The sequence below is a fragment of the Sphaerodactylus townsendi genome, linkage group LG04 (genome assembly GCF_021028975.2).
Source record: "Sphaerodactylus townsendi isolate TG3544 linkage group LG04, MPM_Stown_v2.3, whole genome shotgun sequence".
Classification (NCBI taxonomy): domain Eukaryota; kingdom Metazoa; phylum Chordata; class Lepidosauria; order Squamata; family Sphaerodactylidae; genus Sphaerodactylus; species Sphaerodactylus townsendi.
In genome coordinates, this window is record NC_059428.1 from 108,667,905 (window position 1) to 108,690,482 (window position 22,578).

Genomic DNA, 22,578 nt, shown 5'->3' on the forward strand with positions numbered 1-22,578 from the left:
AGTTCCCCTCCCAAATTCCAACTGAACATCATTGCCGATCTTCCCTCCCCAAATTGCCCCCCCCAATTAAATGATGGATATCCCTTGATTGTCATTAAGCGCCCCATAAAACAGCAAAGAATTAAGTAAGAACTCCATCACAGCACACACCTATATGTAGCAGCAGTGGCATAGTGGTTAAGAGTAGGTGCATTCTAATCTGGAGGAACCGGGTTTGATACCCTGCTCTGCCACTTGAGCTGTGGAGGCTTATTTGAGGAATTCAAATTAGACTGTGCACTCCCACACACACCAGCTGGGTGACCTTGGGCTAGTCACAGCTCTACAACGAAGCTCTCTCAGCCCCACCCACCTCACAGGGTGTTTGTTGTGAGGGGGGAAGGGAAAGGAGCAAGGAGATTGTAAGCCCCTTTGAGTCTCCTACAGGAGAGAAAGGGGGGGTATAAATCCAAACTCCTCCTCCTCTTCCTCCCCCTCCTCTATGCATCTAGTGCATTTTTCTTCCACTCTCCCTTCAAGAACCTCAGGGGTTTCCCTTTTTCTGCTTTTTATCATCTCAACAACAATCCTGTGAGGTAGGGGAGGCCAAGGGAGACTTAAGGGGTCCATGGTCATGTATAAAATGTCAGGACAAGTGGGGATTTGGCCCCAGGTCTTCCAGTCTTCAGCAGAAACAGTCAGTCTTATTTCACTCAATAGGGCTTACTTGGTAAGAAAGTATTCCTGGAATTGTGGCCTTTAACCACCACATACCACATGAGGCCTCACGCCATCATAATAGGTGCAACGTAGACAATGTAGATGGGCTGCCCTTGGACCAGGCATGAACCTTTCACCTACCAGCAGAAGTGGCTAGTTCCCCAAGGGTCAGCCAGAAGCATTTAATACCCCAACTTTCAGTCAACTCAACCCTTTCAGTCAACTCAGCCACCCAACAATTTAAATGAAGCTGCTTCTAGAAATTTCCCTCAGAGCACTGATCCAACATATGACAATATAGTAGCTATGGACTGCAGGGGCAAGTATTAGTAACATACTTTGTTAAGCTAAATGTTGGAATCCATAGATCTCCCCACCCGGTTATCATTTCCCCCAGGTGAACTGATCTTTGTGTCATGGAAGTGTAATCTCAAGAGATCTTCAGCTACCACCTTGAAGGTTGGCACCCTACAGTGGCTGAAGGAACAAGCTAGATCATCACTCTGGACACTCTAGTGGTGAGAAGAAAGCAGGACTGAGTGACCGCTGGTGACATTCCGCTGGTGGAGAGGGGAGCAGACTCCTGTGGGGGCTTCTTTGGTGAATCCCCCTATTGTCCAGCCTGGGAGGCTTTCTGGCCCAGCAGGGCCTGGGTGTTGGTGGGTCACAACTTGCCTCTCCCTATCTCGAAGAGGCTGTGACTTCAAGGAAGCCCCCCCCTCTGGTTTCACAGGACAGATTCCCCAGCAAGGCTGAGCCACGCAGGGGCACCCCTCCCCCAATTCTCAGGACTGGACTGCCTGCATTGAAAGGGCTGTGCTTGAGAGTTTCACACCTCGCCCATCCCATGCAGTTTTACACAGAAGGAAATCCCATGTAAGAGGCAGCTTTCAGACTGGCATAAAAGGAGCGTGGGACATGCCTGCTTCAGGCCCACTCCTTTGAGAGACTCTCCTGCTGGATTCCCCCACAGAGTACCCAGAATGGAACTGGGAGGAGGACTCTGGCAGGGGTGGCTTCACACGTAGACTCATCAATGAACCAGAGTTTACCTGTGTTTGGGGAGCCATTTTCAAACCTCTCGTGGTGTGAAACTGCTTCAGCACTGCACCACTTTCAGCGATGTTTGTGTGGATCAGGCCCTTTCTAACCCGTTTGAGTCCTCCTTTGGGCCTTGGCGCCATGAAAAGCTAGATAAGGAGAGGGGTAAAAGGGGGGGGAAATGATCTACTGTGGTGGAGAAGCCCTGGTGGACTCTCCAGAAAGGCCAAACTTTTCTGCTGCCAAAACAGGGCAGGGAATATTATGACAAACAGTTCAAACCAGATACAATAGTGTCTTTCAGGCCACTTCCGCACATGCAAAATAATGCACTTTCAATCCACTTTCAATGCACTTTGCAGCTGGATTTTACTGTGCGAAATAGCAAAATCCACTCGCACACAATTGTGAAAGTGGACCGAAAGTGCATTCTTCTGCATGTGTGGAAGTGCCCTCGGGGACATTTTGTGCTCTGAATCGCCCTTCAGGTGCCATCTGTTGTGCAAAGGGGTGAAAGGCTCTTCAGCCTGCCTGGAGCCACCTGGCCATTCCCCCTCCCCTGCTCTTCGCCTCCTTCAGGCTGCAAGGAGGGTCTTCCAGGGCACATCAAAGCCAAGTGTGTGGGGAAGGGGCAGAGCAGTAAAGGGTAAAGGATCCCACAGAGGAAAGACTTCCCTGTGCTGCCCCTTGGGCGGCCTTTGCTCCGAAACCTCTCAGTCTCGGGGGAATTGTGCCCACCTGCCCTTGGCAGTCCACAGAGCAGAGTGCCTGGGTTGCTCTGCCCATTTCTGTTGGCATCAGTGCCCCCCGGGGCAATGAATCTCTCCTTTTACTTGGTGGTCGACCCTACCTAGTTCCCTGGTGTGCACTCTGCCCTTAAAAACCAACCAAAAACACCTCCATGAAAAAGTAGGTTGGCTTAAGGTCATCCACTGAGTTTCCATGGCATGGGTGGGGAATTTGAACCCAGGTCCTACAGATACTAATCCAACACTCTTAACCACTACATAGATCAGTGATGGCGAACCTTTTTGAGACCGAGTGCCCAAACTGCAACCCAAAACCCACTGATTTGTCACAAAGTGCCAACACGACAATTTAACCTGAATACTTAGGTTTTACTTTTGGAAAAATGGTTGGCTCTGAGGCATGCGTTACTCGGGAGTAAGCTTGGTGGTAGTTGTTGGCTTTGCTTTGAAGCAACCGTGCAACTCTTCCAACAGGTGAATCACGACCCTAGGAGGGTTTGCTCAGAAGAAAGCCACATTGCCAGCAACTGAGCTTACTCCCAGGTAAAGGATCGCATTTTAGTTCTTTGCATGAAAATCAGTGGGGTTTAGCAGCGCTTAACAGGGTTACCTACACTGCTTCCCCAAAACTAGGTCTTAGGTTTAATGATAATAATCGAGCCCAGCAGCCCAGCCCAGCCTAGATGTGGCGGGGGGGGGGGAGACTCTGTTTGCGCGTGCCCACAGAGAGGGCTCTGAGTGCCACCTTTGGCACCCGTGCCATAGGTTCGCCATCACTGACCTAGATGGTCTAAACTCAGTCTGTGGCATCTCTAGTTAAAGAGAAGCAGGGCCAGAAGACTCCCAGTCAGAGAAGATTGGAATAGATCCGTGGTGGCGAACCTATGGCACTCCAGATGTTCATGGACTACAATTCCCATCAGCCCCTGCCAGCATGGCCTGTTGGCTGATGGGAATTGTAGTCCATGAACATCTGGAGAGCCATAGGTTCGCTACCACTGGAGTAGATGGACTAGCTGCATGTAAAGCAATTTCACAGTGTTTTACAGATTTTTAATCCATTTTTGCTGTTCTCCATGCATATAGTTTAGAATCAACCTGTACCAATAACACTGTGTGGAAACAATAAAAAAACCACTGGTCTAAAGAGGGAGCTCCCACCTTTCCCTCCATGACTTCAGAGGGTATTGGAAACAGGCCATGTGAAGTGGGAACAGGTGGCCGAAGGGTGTATTTGAAAGCCGTGTTTAACATATAGTGAGCAAAAGAGCCTGCTGAACATTGGAGATTTCAATAAGTCTACAGCTCTTGCCTTATGTGAGGACAACAGCAGCAACGCAGAGCACACAAATGCGTCAGAACGGTAGTGCAAATTAAATTCCCCAGTAATATACGAGCAGGTTCATAAACTGATCACAGATGCTTGTGGTAACAAAGCAATCTGACAGGGTTTTAGGGTTTGTGAATCACATAACAACAACCCGTGCGTTTTTGTAACTTTGGATGTATAGACTTCAATGCCGAGGGGCACGTTTGAAAAAGTTTTCAGCACTGACACAGGCATGCATGTGTGCATGGGTTACTGTGATCAGCAGCTCCTGAAAAGTAATGTTCCAGATGACTCTAAATCCTCCCTGATTACAAGCACAAAGGGTTGGCTGAAGACTTCTTAAGGGGTGACTAATCCACATTAAGTGGTGTTGAGTTTGCACTCTAAGAGCATGAATGGTGAGTCTAATCCATTAACGGCCGTCAGGTCAGAATGGAGGGATGGTGGTTATTTTGGATTAATTAATCCAGAACAAAAGGCAAATGTGCTTTAAGATTTAAGGAAGCTCGGGTTGGGAAGGCAGGGGTCCAGTCTAGATTCTGAGGAGTTCCTGTACCTTGAAGAGGTGCATAGAAAGCACAATGTCTTTCCTACACTCTCTCAGCAGTGAAAACGGCCAAAAAATCTGGTGTATCACTTCTCCTTTTTGTAATTCTTAAATGCAAAGGGCCAAAAGATTAGGGGGTTGTCGTGGGCTTTCCGGGCCGTGTGGCCGTGGTCTGGTAGACAGCCTGGAAAGCCCACAACAACCAGTTGAGTCCGGCTGTGAACACCTTCAACAATACAAATGATTAGGGTTGCTTCAAAGTCAGTGTCTATGAATGACACTACAGCCTACACTGGCCTTTGCCAAAACATTTCTATTTCTTATAAGGGTGATGCAAAGAAGATTCCTGTGTTTTTGTTGGATAGAAGAGGGACAGGCAGCATCGTACTCTGACCAACTGCCCTTGTTCAGGGCATCCTTCTGAAGAGAACACTTGCCCAGTCAAAAATGGAATTAGTTAGACCTTGTCGTTTTCCCACCCTTTTATTGATTTTTAATGGGCCTGTTTCTCAGATAGAAATGACACAGCAGCAATCCCTCCCACCCAAAACACACCCAGAGGCTTTGATGATACCCCCCTCCCCAAATCCCATACTGTGAACATGCCCCTCAGCTCTGGTTGGGAAAGGAAGGGGTTATATCTTACCACCCTGGTCTGTGACAAGGTCTATTCCCTGAAAGCGAATAAGAAAATATATGGCATTTTGCAGGACACGCACGTAGAGTTCTGCTGGAAGTGTGAACTGTTGCAGGGTTTTTTTTCTTCCTCCAAGTATTATATAATTCTTTAAACAGCTCTTGGAGCCCCCCTAGGAGGAAGGTTCATTTAGCAGATCATTTTTTCTTGATGGCTGTGGCAAGCGTAACAATGTTCTGGGCCTGCTTCAGTAATGGCATGTCGATCATGCTGCCACGGAAAGTGAAGGCACCCTGCAAAAAAAAAAACACACAACACACAGAGAACATCAACTTCTTGAAAGGGGACCTTGGGAAAGGAAAATTGCAGGCTTGGTTTGGTTTTAATACTTTGCTGCAAGACAAGAATCATTAGATCCCACCTGAATCAAACTGAGTCTTCTTGTACAGGCTTCAGAAGGAGCCAAAAGGCACAACAATACGAGTCAAGTGTAAGGAGGGGTAAAACACAACAAAAGCTGTATGTGTGTGAAAGAGAGACAAAAACCACCCTGCACAGAAAAAGACTGTATATTTAACTCCTAACTTGAAACTAGACAGAGCCAGAAATGACCCACAAGCTGAGACACATTAGCTGGGGGGGGGGGGGGACAGGGGCGGGGGAAAGAGGAGGCAGCAGATCCATTCTGCCCTTTGTTTGAAAGAAGGGGGGAGGGTTGCGCAAACAGCACAGCATTGGGCCTGTACTCCTAGGACAAGAAGCATTTCCTCCGCACTCCCCAGGAGAAAGGGAGCCGAGATGGGTGAATGGGAACAGCAGCTTGCAATTAGAAGAGATGATTTCTAACTCACGCGAGCGCCAAGTTATAGTAGCAATTGCTTTCCCTCCTGAGACAAAACACCTGTACTTACCACTTGTCAAGTGCTGCTTAATAACACAACAGCGCTATCTGCAGGGAACGTTTTCGTCAATAGCAGAACTCGGAACTAGATACAACCATGGCGGGGTGGAATTCGCCACAAAAACCAATTTAAATATGTCCAAGCTGGAGATTTGACAGAGTGAGGAAACCTCTGGGTGGAGATCGAGGGGAAAGGCCCTTGATGTACATTCATGATTGGTTTCACCTGTAACTTGATGGATCAACAGTATGAATAAATCTTAATAATGAAAAGAGAATTTGGAGTGCACGTTCTACAGGCCTGCCCTGAGGAATTTTTGACCATTCTATTGAGATCAGTGGGCTTAGAAAGGTGTTTAGGATTCCACTGTTAAGTACCCGACATTAGCCCTCAACTTGGTTGTTTTTCTCTACCACTTCCGAATAAGTTAATTGTTGGCCATCATCTTATCTATGAATGGCTGAAACAAAAATCATATCATGGGTGTATGTGACACAGATGATCTAACTGTGGTCCAGCGCTCTTCTACAATTAATTCCTACATTATGATTTATATCTGCCCCCTTCCTCCAGTTTCTCCACAATCGGGGAAAATGAGCAAATCCTGTTTTATAAAACTATCCTATAGTCGAGAACAGGATTTGGATGAGTTGAAATGAACACACGGGCTCCAGCCATCACAAACTTTTCATATTGTCAGGGAAAAGGAATGGCTGGATGGAGCCAAAGAGTATCATGGATTTCCAAGAGATGCTAATGAAATATAGTGCTCCAAACACAATTGTTTATGATGATAATATTTAATGATCAGTACAATCCAGTGCCAATATTTCTGTTTGTCTAAATAATAAACTCAGTAAAATGTTCTGAAATGTATTTAATTTATTTTAATTGCATATTTTTTCTTATAATATAATTTATTACTGGCATTTAAAATTATATGTTTTTGGCTCTTCTCCCATTGTTTGTCTTTTTAAATATCAACAATACATTATTATATACAGAAAAAAACATGTGGTGAACAAGTTGAATAAATCTTCATATATTTTGTGTGTCCAGCCCTTCAGAAGACTAGAATCAATTTCCATTGGCTTACAATCATTCTGATGCAACCTTTTTATTTATTAAATATTTGAGTGCTTCAAAATATGGCAAGAATAGATAATTGGGTAGGTTACCAGCTGTCAGGATCTGAGAATCTAATCGCATCTTTTGCTTCCCTGCAGATTACCCCCTATAATCACTGAAATATGCAACATACAGATTGAAGAAATGCTTGAACAATTCAATTTAGCAAAATCCAGAAATTTCAGACACAAGTAATTACGTTGTTTAACTACATAATGTTAGTTCCTCCCATGTGATCTCATCACTCCCTACATTACTAGAGCAATAACTGCATTAGTAAGACAACACAGGAATTGGCCCTTAGACTAGACATTTTCAAGAGTGTCTTCCAGTTAACCACATTATGTTGTAAAAGATTCTGGGCATATAGTCAGTTCATGTTACCCAGGAAAGTAGGGACCTAGATTTGTCCTGAGTGAAGTGAGCGTGCTCTCTGGAACACATCTGGAGATCCAGAGTTTCAGGTTGAGTCGTTACCAGTATGCTGATGACACTCAGTTATATCTGTTGACTGGCCAGTTGCTGCTCTGGATATATTGGCTAGTTGCTTGGAGGCTATGGTGGAATGGTTGAAACAGAGCCAGCTGAAATTAAATCCTTTGAAGATGGAGGTCCTGTGGCTGGACTGGAAGGGCTCAGAAGAGAGAAGCCAGCTCCTGGCTCTTGGCAGTGTGCAACTGACACCCATGCCAACTATCAAGAGTATGGGGATGACCCTGGATGCCTCCTTGTCTATGGAGGCACAAGTCATCAATGTTGCCCGACCGGAATTCTTCCAACTTTGCCAAGCTAGGCAGCTGGCACTCTACCCAACTTAGTCACATAGATCCATGCAATGGTCACCTCCAGACGAAACTATGCATGACTTCCCTTGAGACTGTTCCGGAAGCTTCAGCTGCTTCAAAATGCAGCTAGGGCGTGGTGGCGAGCGTATATCCAACCAGTGTTCCATCAGTTGCATCAGCCCCAGGTGGACTACCGGAACAAGTTCAAGGTTTGGGTGTTAACCTTTAAAGACCTAAATCGTCTGGGACTTCTGTGTTTTCAGGACCGCCTCTCGCATACATTCCCCAAAGCGCTTTCTGTTCAGTGAATAACAACTTACTGGAGGTCTGTGGTCTGAAAATTGTCCAGCTGTTCTTCACCAGGGCCAGGCTTTCTCACCCCCAGCCCTAGCCTGGGGAACTGCTCTTTCAAATGAGACCCAGGCCCAGTGGGACTTGATATAGTTTTGCAAGGCCTGTAAGACTGAGCTGTTTCGCCAAGCCTATCGTTGAGGTCCACAACTCTTTCCAACTAGCTGGCCTCCATTCCCCACACCCTTCCCCTTCCTTTTCTGTTTTTTTCTGATCTTTTCTGTGTTGCCATTGGTCTTTGAAACTCATTCTCCTTAGACTGTTTATTATTAGTAGTAATTATGGCCCTGGGATATTGTTTCACTGTGTTATTTTAATATTGTGTTGGACTGTTGTAAACTGCCCTGAGCTCGCTTGCAAAGAAGGATGCTCTATAAGGCCAATAAATAAATAAGTAAATCTCTCTCTCTCTCTCTCTCTCTCTCTCTCTCTCTCTCTCTCTCACACACACACACACACACACACACACACACACACACACACACACACACACACACACACACACACACACACACACAAAAGACTACAATGCTGGGGAAGAGTCACAGTCACTTCTCCATGATTGATGGCTGATATTGCTGAGCTTTATGAGGAATTGCTGATGTTTCCCAGGACTGAAAATCACTAACTCAAATAAGCAAAAATATTTCTAGAACCACCACTGATTTTAGCCTTAAAAACATAAACAACAGTAAAGGATAAATACAGTCTCAAAATATTAGTGGGCAATCTTTCGTACAATAAACTTTTAATTCCCTTTGAAATCTTCAGCAAAAAATGAACCGTGTTCCTCTATCACTGACTGTAGGCAGCTGTTCATCCATCTACTGTAAACACAATTTAGCACCAATGTAAGCCATGTGATTTCAACATCTATATACATATCAGATACAGAAAGGTCTTTTAAAAAATGTGCAGTGTGTTTTATAGGCTAAGGACAAACCTTTAACATGTTGTATTTTCTTCAACAGCCTACGAATACGTTTCTCTCTCCTGCCATCCTAAAACATCTAATTCTTTATACATAACACGACCAGAAACCTATTTGGATTCTGTAGTCTAATATCCTAATCATAACCATCTGTGCTGACATATAAGCAAACTGGTCAGTTTAACCTGCTCATAATGGCAACAGAAGTCCACTTGGTATTACTTCCTATGGCATGGCAGGTCAAAAACCCATTTGTGCATGGTTCCAGCCCCCAGTGGTGACATCCACAAGTGCCAATTATAGGGGATGATACTCCAATCACATGGATACATCTGTTATAATACCCCTCACCATTTTGAGGAGATGACAGAGACGGCGGGTAGTACTGCTGAACTGAAGTACAATCATATGATTAGATTGTAACCATAGGATGTGGTTGTTCATCATTACAGACTACACCTGAATCTTAAGAATCATTTATATCTATCTATCTATCTATCTATCTATCTATCTATCTATCTATCTATCTATCTATCTATCTATCTATCTATCTATCTATCTATCTATCTATCTATCTATCTATCTGTCTGTCTGTCTGTCTGTCTGTCTGTCTGTCTGTCTGTCTGTCTGTCTGTCTGTCTGTCTGTCTGTCTGTCTGTCTGTCTGTCTATATCTATATATGTAAAGAAGCAGCTTAATTGTGGGCAAAGCTTTTTTCATGTATCCTGCAACTTTCCCCCCTCTTTTTTGAAAAATACCTTTTAAAATACCTCAATCTCTTCCACATGAACCAAGGGCAGGGCCGGAGAGAGGGAGAATGTGTGCTCCCTGCACCCCTGCCACGCCCCCGCACCAGCGCGTACCCATTTTTTCATGCCCCCCATCCCCTTGGTGCTACACCACTGACCAAGGGAAAGGGTTCTTTAGCTTCTCCTCTAGAGCAGTGGTTCTCAACCTGTGGATCGTGACCCCTTTGGGGGTCGAACAAGCCTTTCACAGGGGTCGCCTAGGACTCTCTGCATCAGTGTTCTCCATCTGTAAAATGGAGGGTTGGGGTCACCACAACATGAGGAACTGTATTAAAGGGTCGCAGCATTAGGAAGGTTGAGAACTACTGCTCTAGAGTGTGAAAACCAACAGGGGGGAGGGTGTCTTCCTGATGCAACTCAGCTTCTAACTCTAGAGGCCAGAGAGAGTGAGAGACAGAGATTTTTGTTATGGAGGGGTTCCACCAAAGCCCCAATAGCTGGTGACACTGAGGGAGAAAGGGGGAGGGTGGCCTGGCTTGAGAGGGAGGGGGCCAGTGAGTGCAATCAGTACTTTTCACGTTTCAATCCTTGCTCAGTTTAAAATACGGCCCAGGTTAAAAATGAGTTTCCAGTCAAAGTTTTAAGACAAGAGCAATGCTCACTTTCAGAGAGAAGTTGACGGAACTGTGAACATTTCTTACCAATGATAGCATTTTCCATTCCAAACAAGTTAAAATAAGGAGTTAATTCATTTTGCATGATACTTATTTTAATATTTAGTCATGAAAAGTATTTACATCCCATCACTCTCTCCTTCCTAATATGGATTGCCATCGTTTGCTGCATTGGCAGGAGGCACCAGTTTTCTGAAATGCTGAAACTGGACCTTTCAGGAGTCATGTTCCATACTTAGAACTGTGTTTTAAACTTTGGTAAGCTTTACTTGGCATACTGAAAATGAAATGGATACAGTGGTTTTTGTGCTGAAGTTAATCCTAATATACTTACCTACGTAGAAACCTCAGTGGTTTCAGTGATGATTCTAAGGGATCTAGTCTGGGATAGAAATACAGAACTAATTAAGAGTTGTGGTTCTGGTATATAAATGTTTTAATTATTTTAATTAAAAATAGAGTTTTACAGTTCGCACTGGAGCCAGACAGGTTATTTTCCCTTCTGTAAACTAGATACCGTCTCTGGCTCATTATGTATATAATAGGAATACAGAACGCCTATTTTAGCCTAAGATTGATTGTCAGAGCCCCCTTTTACAGACTATAATCTTCAGAATCCAAGCTAGTACATTACAGTTGGCTGATAATAAGGTATTTATTCCACAAAATACTAAGAAGCCTTGGCAAGTAGTTGATACATAGGTTCAGATGGAAGAAGCGTCGTCCCATGTGTCCTCTAGCTTGAAGCCCATCTTCCACGCCACAAACCCATGTGGACTAAAATGGTAATTTTCAGCCGACAATGCTTGAGCAAGAACTGCTGCTTAATTCTAGCAAATCTATCTCCAATACAGCGAAATGAAAAAGCAGGATTGCTGCCACTGAAATTAGGTGAAATTATATTTAGGCTGTATTGCTTTCCTTTGAGTGCTCTCAGTATGCCCGGAAGAAGGCCATCTGGCCAGAACATTAGTCCTTTTGTTACACCCTGCTTTTGGGAAAGAAAGAAAGCAGCTGAGTGCCATTATACCTGTGAACATGGGGGAACCCCCCCCCCTTCCTCCCTGAAATCTTTACGTTTTGGAAGGTATGCTGGCATGATTGCTGCAAGCCAAGTACACATCCTATCATATACTCGACAGCGCGGTCTCCCTCCAGGAGCTGAGGGAAATTTAGATATTTATTGTGCCATTGCTTGCTTTGTCTCACTTGCAGGGAAAATGTTTGGAGGAAAGGGAGAAAGGAAAACATTAGGGAAACGTTTTTAGGCTTAAGCTGTGTATTATAAATGTTTGATCCATGTATGATGCAGTGGTTCAAATGCACCCAAGGTAGAGTCAGATCCCTTAGGCTAAGAATTCCACCATTCAAAATCCCAAAACAATTGTTACACCTGGGACTATTTCAATTGCCAGGACTTTTTAATTCTGAAAAGTACTTCCTTTTCAATGAAGGCTTAACAAAACATGGAACTCACTCAGTGGTGGGATCCAAAATTTTAATAACAGGTTCCGATGGTGGTGGGATTCAAACAGTGCCGCCGCCGCACACACACACCTCCAGTCCCTATTGGGCAGGGAGGTTGCTTTAGTAACCCCTTCTCGGGCCTCAGAAAAAATTAGTAACCACTTCTAGAGAAGTGGTGAGAACTGGTTGGATCCCACCTCTGGACTCACTCCATTTTGATGAGAAAGGGACACTCAGGACAAAGGAGGGAAGGTCTCTTCCTTTCTGTGCCCCATTCTCATTTTAGTTTCCTTCCAGATGATATCAAAATAAGAGCAAAATTTGGAAATCTTTTATATGTTTTAATGATACCTGTTAGGATGACTCACACAGGTTAGTAGCTAGTTGGAGTCCACATAGGACTCACACATAGGAAAACTGCCTTAGGGATCAACAAGATTGTCACATTATGAGCTTTTGAGAGTCAAAGCTCGCTCCATCAGATATGATATACAAAATATCTTGAAAAAGAGAGCTTTGACTCACGAATGCCCTGAAAATCTTGTTGGTCTTTAAGCTGACACTGGACTCAAATCTTGGTGTTTTATTCCAGACCAGTAAAGTTACCCTCAAAAACCATCCATCAACAGGTAATTTCTTCCAGATGCAAGTCGTCATGGTTCCTCCTTCAGCCAAGCAGATGTCTGTCATCATTTAGGGAAATATATGATGAGCAGGATGATGAACATAATTGAGTCCTCATAAGGGTTTGTACCCTCTCTCATGGGAGCTGCAGCAAATCAAAATAGAGGCTGGGCCAAACCCCGTACTCATATATTAATGGTTTAAGTAGTAGTTGCGCTTTTTTGGGAGAAATTAAACTTTTCCCAGTTTCTCCAGACAATGACAGGCAATAGTCCCTCTAAGCATTTCATAGTGTTGTGCAGAACTTTAAAAATACTGCGCAGAACTAAGCCTCCAGAAAGAGCTCCCCTTGCTAAATGGCCCCTTATCTGCATAGCACCAGTATGGTGGCCATTCACGCACCCTACAGAGAACGCTGGTCACAGGCAGAGGGGGAAATGATGCCCGGAGAAATCCATTCTCCGGGCACCCCCTGCTACATCTGGGGCGCCCCCCCCAGCTCCACCCCCTCCCGGCTGCCAGTTTTGAGCCGGCAGCCGGCAGTCCCTTCTGCCCTCCGCCCTGGGGAGGATAGAAGCAACTGAAAGGCTCTGGGCTGGGGCCTTTGATTTTATAAGCTTGGGGGTGGAGCCATGCCCCCGAGCTTATGACAACAAAGATCCCAGCACGGAGCCTTCCAGTTGCTTCTGTCCTCCCTAGAGGGGAGGGCAGAAGGGACTGCCAGCTCCCAGCTCGGAGCCGGCAGCTGGGAGGGGGGAAGCTTGGGGCGGGTCCTCTGGCTTCCTTGGCCTGGCAAGGTTATGGGTCCAGGTTTGAGTCCTGCCTGGTACTGGTGGTGAGATCTCCCTTGCAGCCTCTGGCAGGGTGGCCTCTGGTGATCTGGCACATTGGCAACAGATGCTTCTGCAGTGCCAGACCCTCCCTAGCCCCTCTGGTCCTCCTTGGCCATCAGTGGCTTCTCAGGCTCTTCTCTGGAGGACTCCAAGTCACCAGGAGTCATGAAAGAATTCTGGAACCATAAAAATGAGTTGGGAGTAGGAAAGTTTTTAGGCATGTCAAATGGAATGCTTTGAGCCCTTAGGATTGAAGTCCTGTGTAAGAATATGCTGCCAAAACAATAGTCTCACACCAAAATTGTGCAAATAGCACACACACCAAAAAAAAGTCCAGAGAGTCCATAATGCACCAGACATCTTTTTGCTATTTCTACTAGCAGCAAATATATATATTTGCATGATTGAAAGTAAACTGTTAACCAGCTTTTAAGGCAGATTATTAAAAAGCATTCTATCTCATTATTCTCCTTGTTTTGCTTGGATTTCTTAAAGCACATGAGGCAGCTGATAAGGGACTGGTAGAAATTACTAACTTTACCTAACACACATTTTGTCTCTGATTGTACCAGAATTCTTAACTGGAACACTTATTAGAATTTATGTTTTAATTATGCAACTTAATGAAATAATTCTGGTAATTTAATTTTAATGGCTCCAATTTACTGTTCAAGGAAACAGTTGTGTAACCTCTGTATCTCCGAAGATGTTACAGAGCACAACCCCCCTCCCCTCTTTTAAAATTATTTTACAGAGCAAAAAAATTAACAAAAACCCGCTTTTAAAATTATTCCATTAGTTTACCGTGATGCACAGAGAGATTATCATTATGTATTCTGTGGCCTTTACTAATCAACAAAGAGTAAATCCATTGATTTCAATGAGTCTAAGAGCATTTTAATTTGTGTTGAATTGTAGCAACTGACAAAAGGAAATTGCAAGTTATTCCATAGTTAATACAGGTTTTAAAATATAAACTTTCAAAGTTTTCTCACAATTTTTGTATACAATTAAGGGCAGTGGAGCAAATACAATTAAGGGTAGTGGAGCAAAACCTTTATTTATTTGTATCCCATCTTTTAAACCAATCTTTTGCCCCAAAGGGGACTTTGAGCAGCTTGCACCGTCTATCCCAGTGGCATATCTGCCTGGGACATGGGGTCACCCATGTCCCCAGGCGTGCACCTTTTGGTCACATGGGGGGTTACCAGGCACCCCACCACATAACCAAATGGTGTGTGCTGCAGCCACCAAGCCCTACCCCACCCCCTTCAGCTTCCAAAGCCAGAGCTTTTGAAAGCTCTGAGGCAAAGGGGGGAGGGGTCACACCCCCAACCTCCATGCAGGCCAAGGGGTGGGGCCGGGGGGCAGCACCCCACACCCCACTCCCCACTCCATGCAGGTAAGTCAGAGCCCCCTGCCCCTAAGCCCCACCCCATAGTCTGTAAGGAGGTCCTTCTTTTAGCAGGCCCAGTCCTGCCTTGGACTGTCTTTTCCAGTTATGGTGAGCATTTCGACAACGTACCCATGAGCCTTTGCTAAATATGCAAATTACATATTTGGATATTTAGCAAAGGCTCATGAGTATTTTGTTGAAATGCTCACCATAACTTGAAAAGATTGTCCCAGGCAGGACTGGCCTTGCTAAAAGAAGGACCTCCTTTCAGACCTGGGTGTGAGGCTCAGGGGTGGGGGCCCGCCCCCAAGTCCTGCCCCCCACCTCTGTGCAGGCAAGCCAGAGCTTGTGGAAGCTGGCCACTTGGTGACAGGGCCGTCAGGGTGCCTGGAGGGGTTGTCTCCAAGTGCCATTTCCTTCCCCTACACCTCTGGTCTATCCTCACAACAGTCCTGTAAGTTAGGGTAAGCTGAGAGTATGTGAATGGCCCAAAGTCACCCAGAAATCTTCCATGGCAGAATGGGAACTGCATCCTGGGTCACTGAAATCCAAGTCAGTGGGAGGCCACTTGTAATTGGCTGTTGACACACTCTATTATTAAACCCATTTTTCCTTTGCATTATCCTGTACTTATATGTACATTCAGATCTTTGTGAAAGACGGGCCACATATATATAGCCCAAAGCAGTTTCATATTAACCTGGAAATGCCATTATTTCATATCATGATCATGGCAGCAGTTAAGGTTCATTAGTTACCAAGTTCATGTACATGAACTGCAGATAAAGCACCATGTGTACATTACAAAATATATTAATCTGATATTTAGCTCTAAAACAAAGTGAAATCTGGCACATGAAAACTTATAGCACAATAAAGTACCGCAAGACTCTCTGGGCTGAATTTTTCAAAGTGTGGGTAGAATTCACTTTTTTGAACTAAAAATATTAGGGAATCAATTCTGTTTAAGAAAAACAAATGAGACTTCTGGTACCACAAAAACTAGAAAATGTTCATTTTAGCATAAGATTTCAGTGACTAAAGCTCACTATCTGATGTATGAGGTGGATTCTCATCAGGTACACAGATACAGTATATAGAATGGAGAATCAAGCTGTAAACAAAGTTAAAAAGACATACAACAGGAACAAGGTGTAACACTACTGTGTAACATTCAAATGCAATCAAGATAAACACAATCTTCCTTGTATATCAGAACCTTTTGATCTGGCTGTTTTTCATTTTTTTTCTCCAATCCAAGTCTCTGTGCGTGTCTGTGTCTTTATAAACCAACAGAAGATGGGGTATTTTGTACCAGTCATGAAAACAACTAAATTAAGCCACTCACAGAGTGTTTTAACATATGGATGTAGACAAATATAACTGAAAATTAACCAAGACAACAAGACACAGCACACACACGAGAGCCAGTGTAGAATTGTGGTTAAGAGTGCTGGACTCTAATCTGGAGAACTGGGTTCATTTCCCCACTCTTCAACATGAAGCCTGCTGGGTGACCTTGAGCTAGTCACAGTTCTCTCAGAACTCTCTCAGCCTCACCTTCTTCACAAAGTGTCTGTTGGGGGTGGGGAGGAAAGGCATTTATAAGTCGCTTTGAGACTCTTTACTAGTTGAGAAAAGTGGTGTATAAATCCAAACTCTTCTTCTCTTCTGCAATCTGAGAGTCTGAGTATGCTCCAGTAGGAACAGAATGGATCAGACAAATTTTGTAGCCTCACCATTTTGACTTTTAAAAAATCCAATTGCAATTCTGTTTCTCCGTTTTGTTTTTCTGTTTCCTCATATTGAACCATCTCCATTCAATTTATGCAATATTTTCCTGTTGGTGTGGCATCTATGCGGTGTATGCAGGACATAGAGGGCATAAAAATGGTGTGAAAGAAAGAAATGAATTGGGAGTGCCAGCTGTTGAAATAACATTCTCAACAATGTACAAAAAAGAGAAGTAAAAAGAACATATTTATATGTCCGTCTTTAAGAGTCAGTTAAAAGGGGGAGGCTTAAGAGGGGGGGGGATTAGCCTGGGTTGACCCCTGAGAATTTATAGACATTTGGGTGATGGGGAGATTTCCAAATTGTTCCCCTTTCCTGTCATTCCTCAGGGGCTTCCAGCTTGTTGTAACAATTTTACAAGGTTCATTTTGTTTCTGTTCATCGAGGGGCACAGTGCACAGCTATGAAACCTCACCCACTGAGATTTACCAGGCACGGTCCAGACTGAAGGCATACCTAGGAACATGTTTGTTTTTAATAAGGGCTGAGAATCCCAGGAAGCTGAATTCATTAGGCAGACCAATGGAATGAGTGAAAACACCCAGCCTGTCTTTATTAAGGACCCAACTGGGACATGAACTGAAGCATGATCAAAACCTTTATTGCACTGATATTGTCAGTTTTACCCTAAATATACTTTTGCATTTTACCAGTTTAAGATCTAGCACAAGCAAACCGAACAGAATCATCCAAAGCTACGTGCACTGTCTTGGCTCTAAACTTTTTCAGGTATTTTTGTTGCTGGTTTTAGAATGCTCAGGATCTTCTCCTCCATTCACTGAGCTCAGTTACACCCTGCATGGCATGAATTCAACTCAATGCAAACTGCAGGTAAATAAGGTGCTAGCATGAGTATGGGGGCGGGGGGGGGGCACAATAACACAAAGGCTGGAATACACATTCAACTGAAAGAGGTACAGTGCGGATTGACTGCATCTGATTCGGGTGTCTGTGGTTCCCTGTCCTGTGCTATGTGCCCAACAAATCTGCTTACGTACATATTTCATTAGATGAGTTAGGCAAAGAACAATGCACTCTTAAGCAGAATTATGAACTTTGAAGGCCATTTAAATAGACTTAGAAGGATATAAATCTTTCTACAGTTGTGCTGTAAGTTTTTTGCTTAACTGTCCTCCACTGAAAAGAACTAAAAATTCATTCAACAGTGGATTTTTAAATTGCTCTCAACTGTGAGAGTCCAAGCTGGTACAGTAATAAAAACTATTCAAACTGAAAATAGGACATGCATAATTTTTAAAGGCTGCAAAGCTAAGCAGCCTTTTTTGAAAGGCTGCAAAGCTAAGCAGAATTTCTTGAGAGTAAGTCCTATTGAATTAATCTTGCTTACTATAAGCCTGGGCTGCATTTACACAGTTCTAATATTTTTAATTGTGCACTGCTCTAAGCATAATTTTGACTGAAGCAAGTAATATGCATTATAAAGTCTCCTTAAAATGTTGCTTTTAAAGGTATTCATTGCTGTGTCATTTATACAGCTTAAACTAATATAATATGCAATAACTGAATTATGCTTTTAAATAGTAACAAGGGATGCTTGGATACTTAAGAATAATTTTTTCACACCTTAAAGCAAATGAGGGAACTAAGCCAAGATGATAAAACAGCATTTAAATATATCTTTTGTTGTGCCTGCCAATATTGGTGTGTGTGTGTGTGTGTGTGTTGTATGAGCAGAGATAATATTGGAGTGTGTAACATTTAAACTAGGCATTAACAAAACAATGTTGTGTCAGTATGTTTTGTCAGTATGTTGTGTCAGTATGCAGTTATCCCTCCTATTCCTTTAAATTTTGTAACTCTGTTTTCTTGCTGTTAAAACAATCAAAAACATTTTATTAATGACGTCAACCTAAAATCTGAAGCAGCGCTCAGAAAACAGCATTATTACTGTTTGATTTTGAAGAGTGTATCAAATTGATGAAATGAAATCATTTATGATTCTTTCGAAATACAGTTTAGTTCCCTTAATGAAGACTGTCCTCTGTCTTCCAAACTATGATAAATTGTGTGAGATGACTGATGCATGTTAATATAAACTCTTGGTGACTGAGAGCATCGAACTTTGTTCACTAATTAACAACAAACTGTGATCCCAGGCCAGCAATTGATCAGTGAGCAAACTAGTTATTTTAATCCTATGTGTTTAGTTCTTCCCAGGCCTTCAATTTTGATTAATAACATGCACACAGGCAAACAGCACATGATAGTATAAATCTAGAGTTGTATTTAGCATCACTAAAACAAAAGCTTACATTTAAAAGGGGGAATGGAGGGAAAAGAGATGACAACAGCAGCATACAGGGTAACTCAGTACAGTTATCCCTTCCACATTTCCACATTGCGACTTGATCATGGTTTTGATATATCACGGATTGGGATAAGAAATTAAATGGGAATTTGGGGGGGGGGGGTGCAAAAGCTGCAGACAACACGCAAAGGCCAGCAGACAACATAGAAAAAGTTTAGAAACTCACAAATACATAAAATAAATGGATAGTATTATATAAAATCAACATATTTTAATACCATAAATATACACAATTTTTAAAAAATTTAAATAAAAGAGAACAAAATTCAGACTTATTCTCTGGTACAAAACAAGGACCAAAAATTTTAATGCGGATTTCCAGATGGGGGTGGGTGGGAATGGGCGCTCCCGTAACCCCAGCGATGTGGAAGGGACGGCTGTATTTACTTTGTCTTCCTTTAAGCAACTTGTAGCCATGTAACATCAGAAGATTCAAGACTAGAAGTACAGTCCTAAGCAGAGATAACCCCTCTGTTGAACTTAATAGGCTTCCAAAGGAGCAATTCTAGTTAGGATTGTGTTGCAGGGATCTTAAAAGACTATTACAATTTATTTCATCAATGTATTCAATTGGGGTTTTTTTTGTGATTAAAATATGTCTGTCCAGCTGTTTGATCCACGCATTTCCAAAATGCTAGGGTTATTTTGCAACACGCCACACAAGTTTCTTGTCCTGAGAGGAAACAATTTGGAAAACGAAGGAGTCAATCTTAGCCAGGGGTTCAGCTGTCAGATTTTTATTTTATTTTGCAAATTTGAATATGAGAGTTTCAGGAAACACTGATAAGACAGCATCCCTTTCCTCCCCCCTGGAGAAACCACACCTTTGCCAAAGACAGTGGCAAAGCTCTTGCTCACTTTGATGAGGCCAAGATTTGATCCTACAGTGAATGGCCAGTGTCATATTTACAAACACTTGGAGATAACAATAGGTCACAAAGTACGTTTGAATTTTTATTAATTCCATATTTTCCATTAATTTCCATTTTTCTATTAATTTCCAGCCAAAGGAAGCAGGAACCAACTAATAGCTATAGATTCTCTGTTAACCTGTAATTGCAAGTCAGGTTCAAAAATGACCATCAAGCATACACACTAAGGGAAACTTCTAGATTTGTTAAAATTTCTTGAAATGACTTAGAAAACAATACGTCAGTTCCCTTAGATGCCAGATGTGAATCTGCTAATATCTAAAATATTAACCACTGAGGCTTTGTGATTCCAAAGGTGCATTGTCTGACTCTGCAATGGCTGCAAACATAAATATTCTGCCTGGCTTAGCATTCTCCACATTGTCTTTTTGTGTATTCTTCATAACTCCCTGGAATATATTAGCTGCCATATGTACACTCCATTGGCACTGTATACACGCAGATGGGCACTGAGATATGCTTGCTAACAGGTGTATGGAGAAATGGGGGGAAAAGCTGTTAAGTGTATTTTCCACTTGGCTATCATTCACAATAAGCACTACGCATATGTAAATAAAGGGATCAAAACAAAAGAGATTTATAGCACATGCAGAGTTTCACCCTTCTAAACCCACTGACTTCAACAGACCTCGAAGGGTGTAACTGCATTTAAAATGGTAGACTGATAATTAGAGTGAACCTTAACAAGGGTTCAGGTTGGCTTTCAATGCCGCGCTATGCAGTAAGCAATGGTTTAAGACAGAATGGCAGGTGATGAATACATTTCAGCATCCCCCCACCCCCCCCAAAAAAAATCCTGAGTAAGTTTCTTTTTAAAACTGTGCAAACTTTCTTTCCGTAATGGTCATATTGTGTCAGCAGGTCAGCTGGTAAACATAGGAAATCTTCACAATATGTTTTCACATATCAATCAAGTGTCAATGGAATTTGCCAGGGACAGCAAGAAGTATATCTGCATAACTCCTCTGTGTGTGTGTGTGTGTGTGTGTGTGTGTGTGTGTGTGTGTGTGTGTGTGTGTGTGTGTGTGTGTGTGTGTGTGTGTGTGTAATTGAACTGAAACAATCACATGTTCTCTGCTGTACTTCTGGATGCCCAAACTTTGGTGGCTTGATTACCATTTCAGATTTGGCTCACGACTCAAAGAAGCGCGCTTAATTGCAACTTTTCTCCCTCCCTCCCCTCCTCAAAAGTGGCAAACTACATTATAGCAAATAACCTTTAAGATAATTAGCTGACAATGCTGCAGCTAGCATAAAATTTTCCTTCAGGCTACCCCTAATTTAAGTGATACTGGCACCAAGTAAAGACAGATTGTGCTCTTCCACCACAATGTTTACATATCAGAAACCCACAGAGCAGGAAACATGAGACTCAATGATGCACTAAATTAGGAACAATCATATTCAAGTGCTAATTTGCTCTCTTTTCTATCCAAAAACCTCTAGTCCAAAAACAAGTTCTAACGCACAAAATACTATCTCCCTTTTCCAAAGAACAGAAGTCCCATTCTGCAGAGAGTCACATACTGTGGACAACTTTACCCCAACGTGTAGACAAGTTAGAATCCCCAAACCCAGTAATTTAAACAGTTTAAAACTAAGAAGAATGTGAATGATTTTCCATTTTTTCTTCCCAAAACACTTTAGCAAGATTAATGCTGTTGGTTGAATGCCTCGATATATACAACCTACATTTATTTAAAGGATGGAGACAATTGTGTTTTTTTAAAAAAATCTATACCCACTTGAGATGTCCTTTCAGTGAATGTCTGATAGGATTTTATATAAAAACACTTTCTCCAAAGAATACAATGTTCTGTATTTGGGTATAAATCCCATACCTAGAATTGTATTCTAGATGCTATATAAAAGTTACTTTACCTTTTAGGATGGCAATAGTACATTTCAAAATCCCTTCTATTTGAAACAGGGATTGTATTCTGCATATAACATGATGAAAAGGTTTACCTTTCCTTTGTGCTGATGTTCATCAAACGCAGCCATCAGTTCGTGTGCCCACTTGATTTTTTCAGGGCTGGGTGAGAACTCTTCCTGGACAACAGCAATTTGCTTAGGGTGAATCACCTGCTTACCTACAAAGAAGATTAATAACCCCAGAGTCAAGCATCAACCAACAGCTGTTCCCACAAAATGTTCCAATCACTCGAGGCTCCTAAATATTGTACTGATGCTCATGTTTAAGGGCTAAGTTTTATCCCACTCTCACTTAATTTATTTCATTTTTAAAACAGCAATGAGTACCCTAAACTCCCACACAGAACAGATAAATCAAAACAGGTAACCTACAAACTGGGAAACTGAAAAAAAGATGTACTTGATTTAAAAAAACAAATAAACATTGAATTGTTTTATTTGTTTTTGATTTCCCAGTCCAGCTCACATTCAATAAAATTCAGTATAGCCACAGGTGCTGGACTTAAACATTATGTACAGTATTTCAATATTTATTTATCAGCTATATCAAACAAGCCAGCACTGACATAACTAGATCAGAATTTCAAAAGGACCATAATTCCTGATCTAGTGAAAATATAAACTGTTTAAAGAGAGCAGTTGCGTTATGGGAGGGGGCAGTTTTTATTGCAGGCTTTTCTTTTGTCTTTTTTTAAAAAACAAAAAATCTCTTATTCCAATGTCCCATAGTAAGCTATAATTCTTT

General features: G+C 42.6%; 1 protein-coding gene across 5 annotated transcripts in view; it reads right to left on the minus strand.

Moving 5' to 3' along the window:
* Positions 1–3,501: 3,501 nt before the first annotated feature.
* Positions 3,502–22,578, minus strand: part of CLYBL (citramalyl-CoA lyase) — a 211,574-nt gene continuing 192,497 nt past the window's right edge. For 3 of the 5 annotated variants that reach the window (XM_048492346.1, XM_048492341.1, XM_048492343.1), the window contains 2 exons: positions 21,867–21,991; positions 3,502–5,296 (listed from right to left, as the gene is read on the minus strand). In XM_048492346.1, the coding sequence (XP_048348303.1) occupies positions 5,201–5,296; positions 21,867–21,991 (221 nt within the window). In that variant the 3' untranslated portion in view covers positions 3,502–5,200. Of the gene's footprint in view, positions 5,297–7,935; positions 8,009–19,172; positions 19,640–21,866; positions 21,992–22,578 lie in introns of those variants that run through there. The other 2 variants (XM_048492345.1, XM_048492342.1) reach the window with 2 other exon arrangements.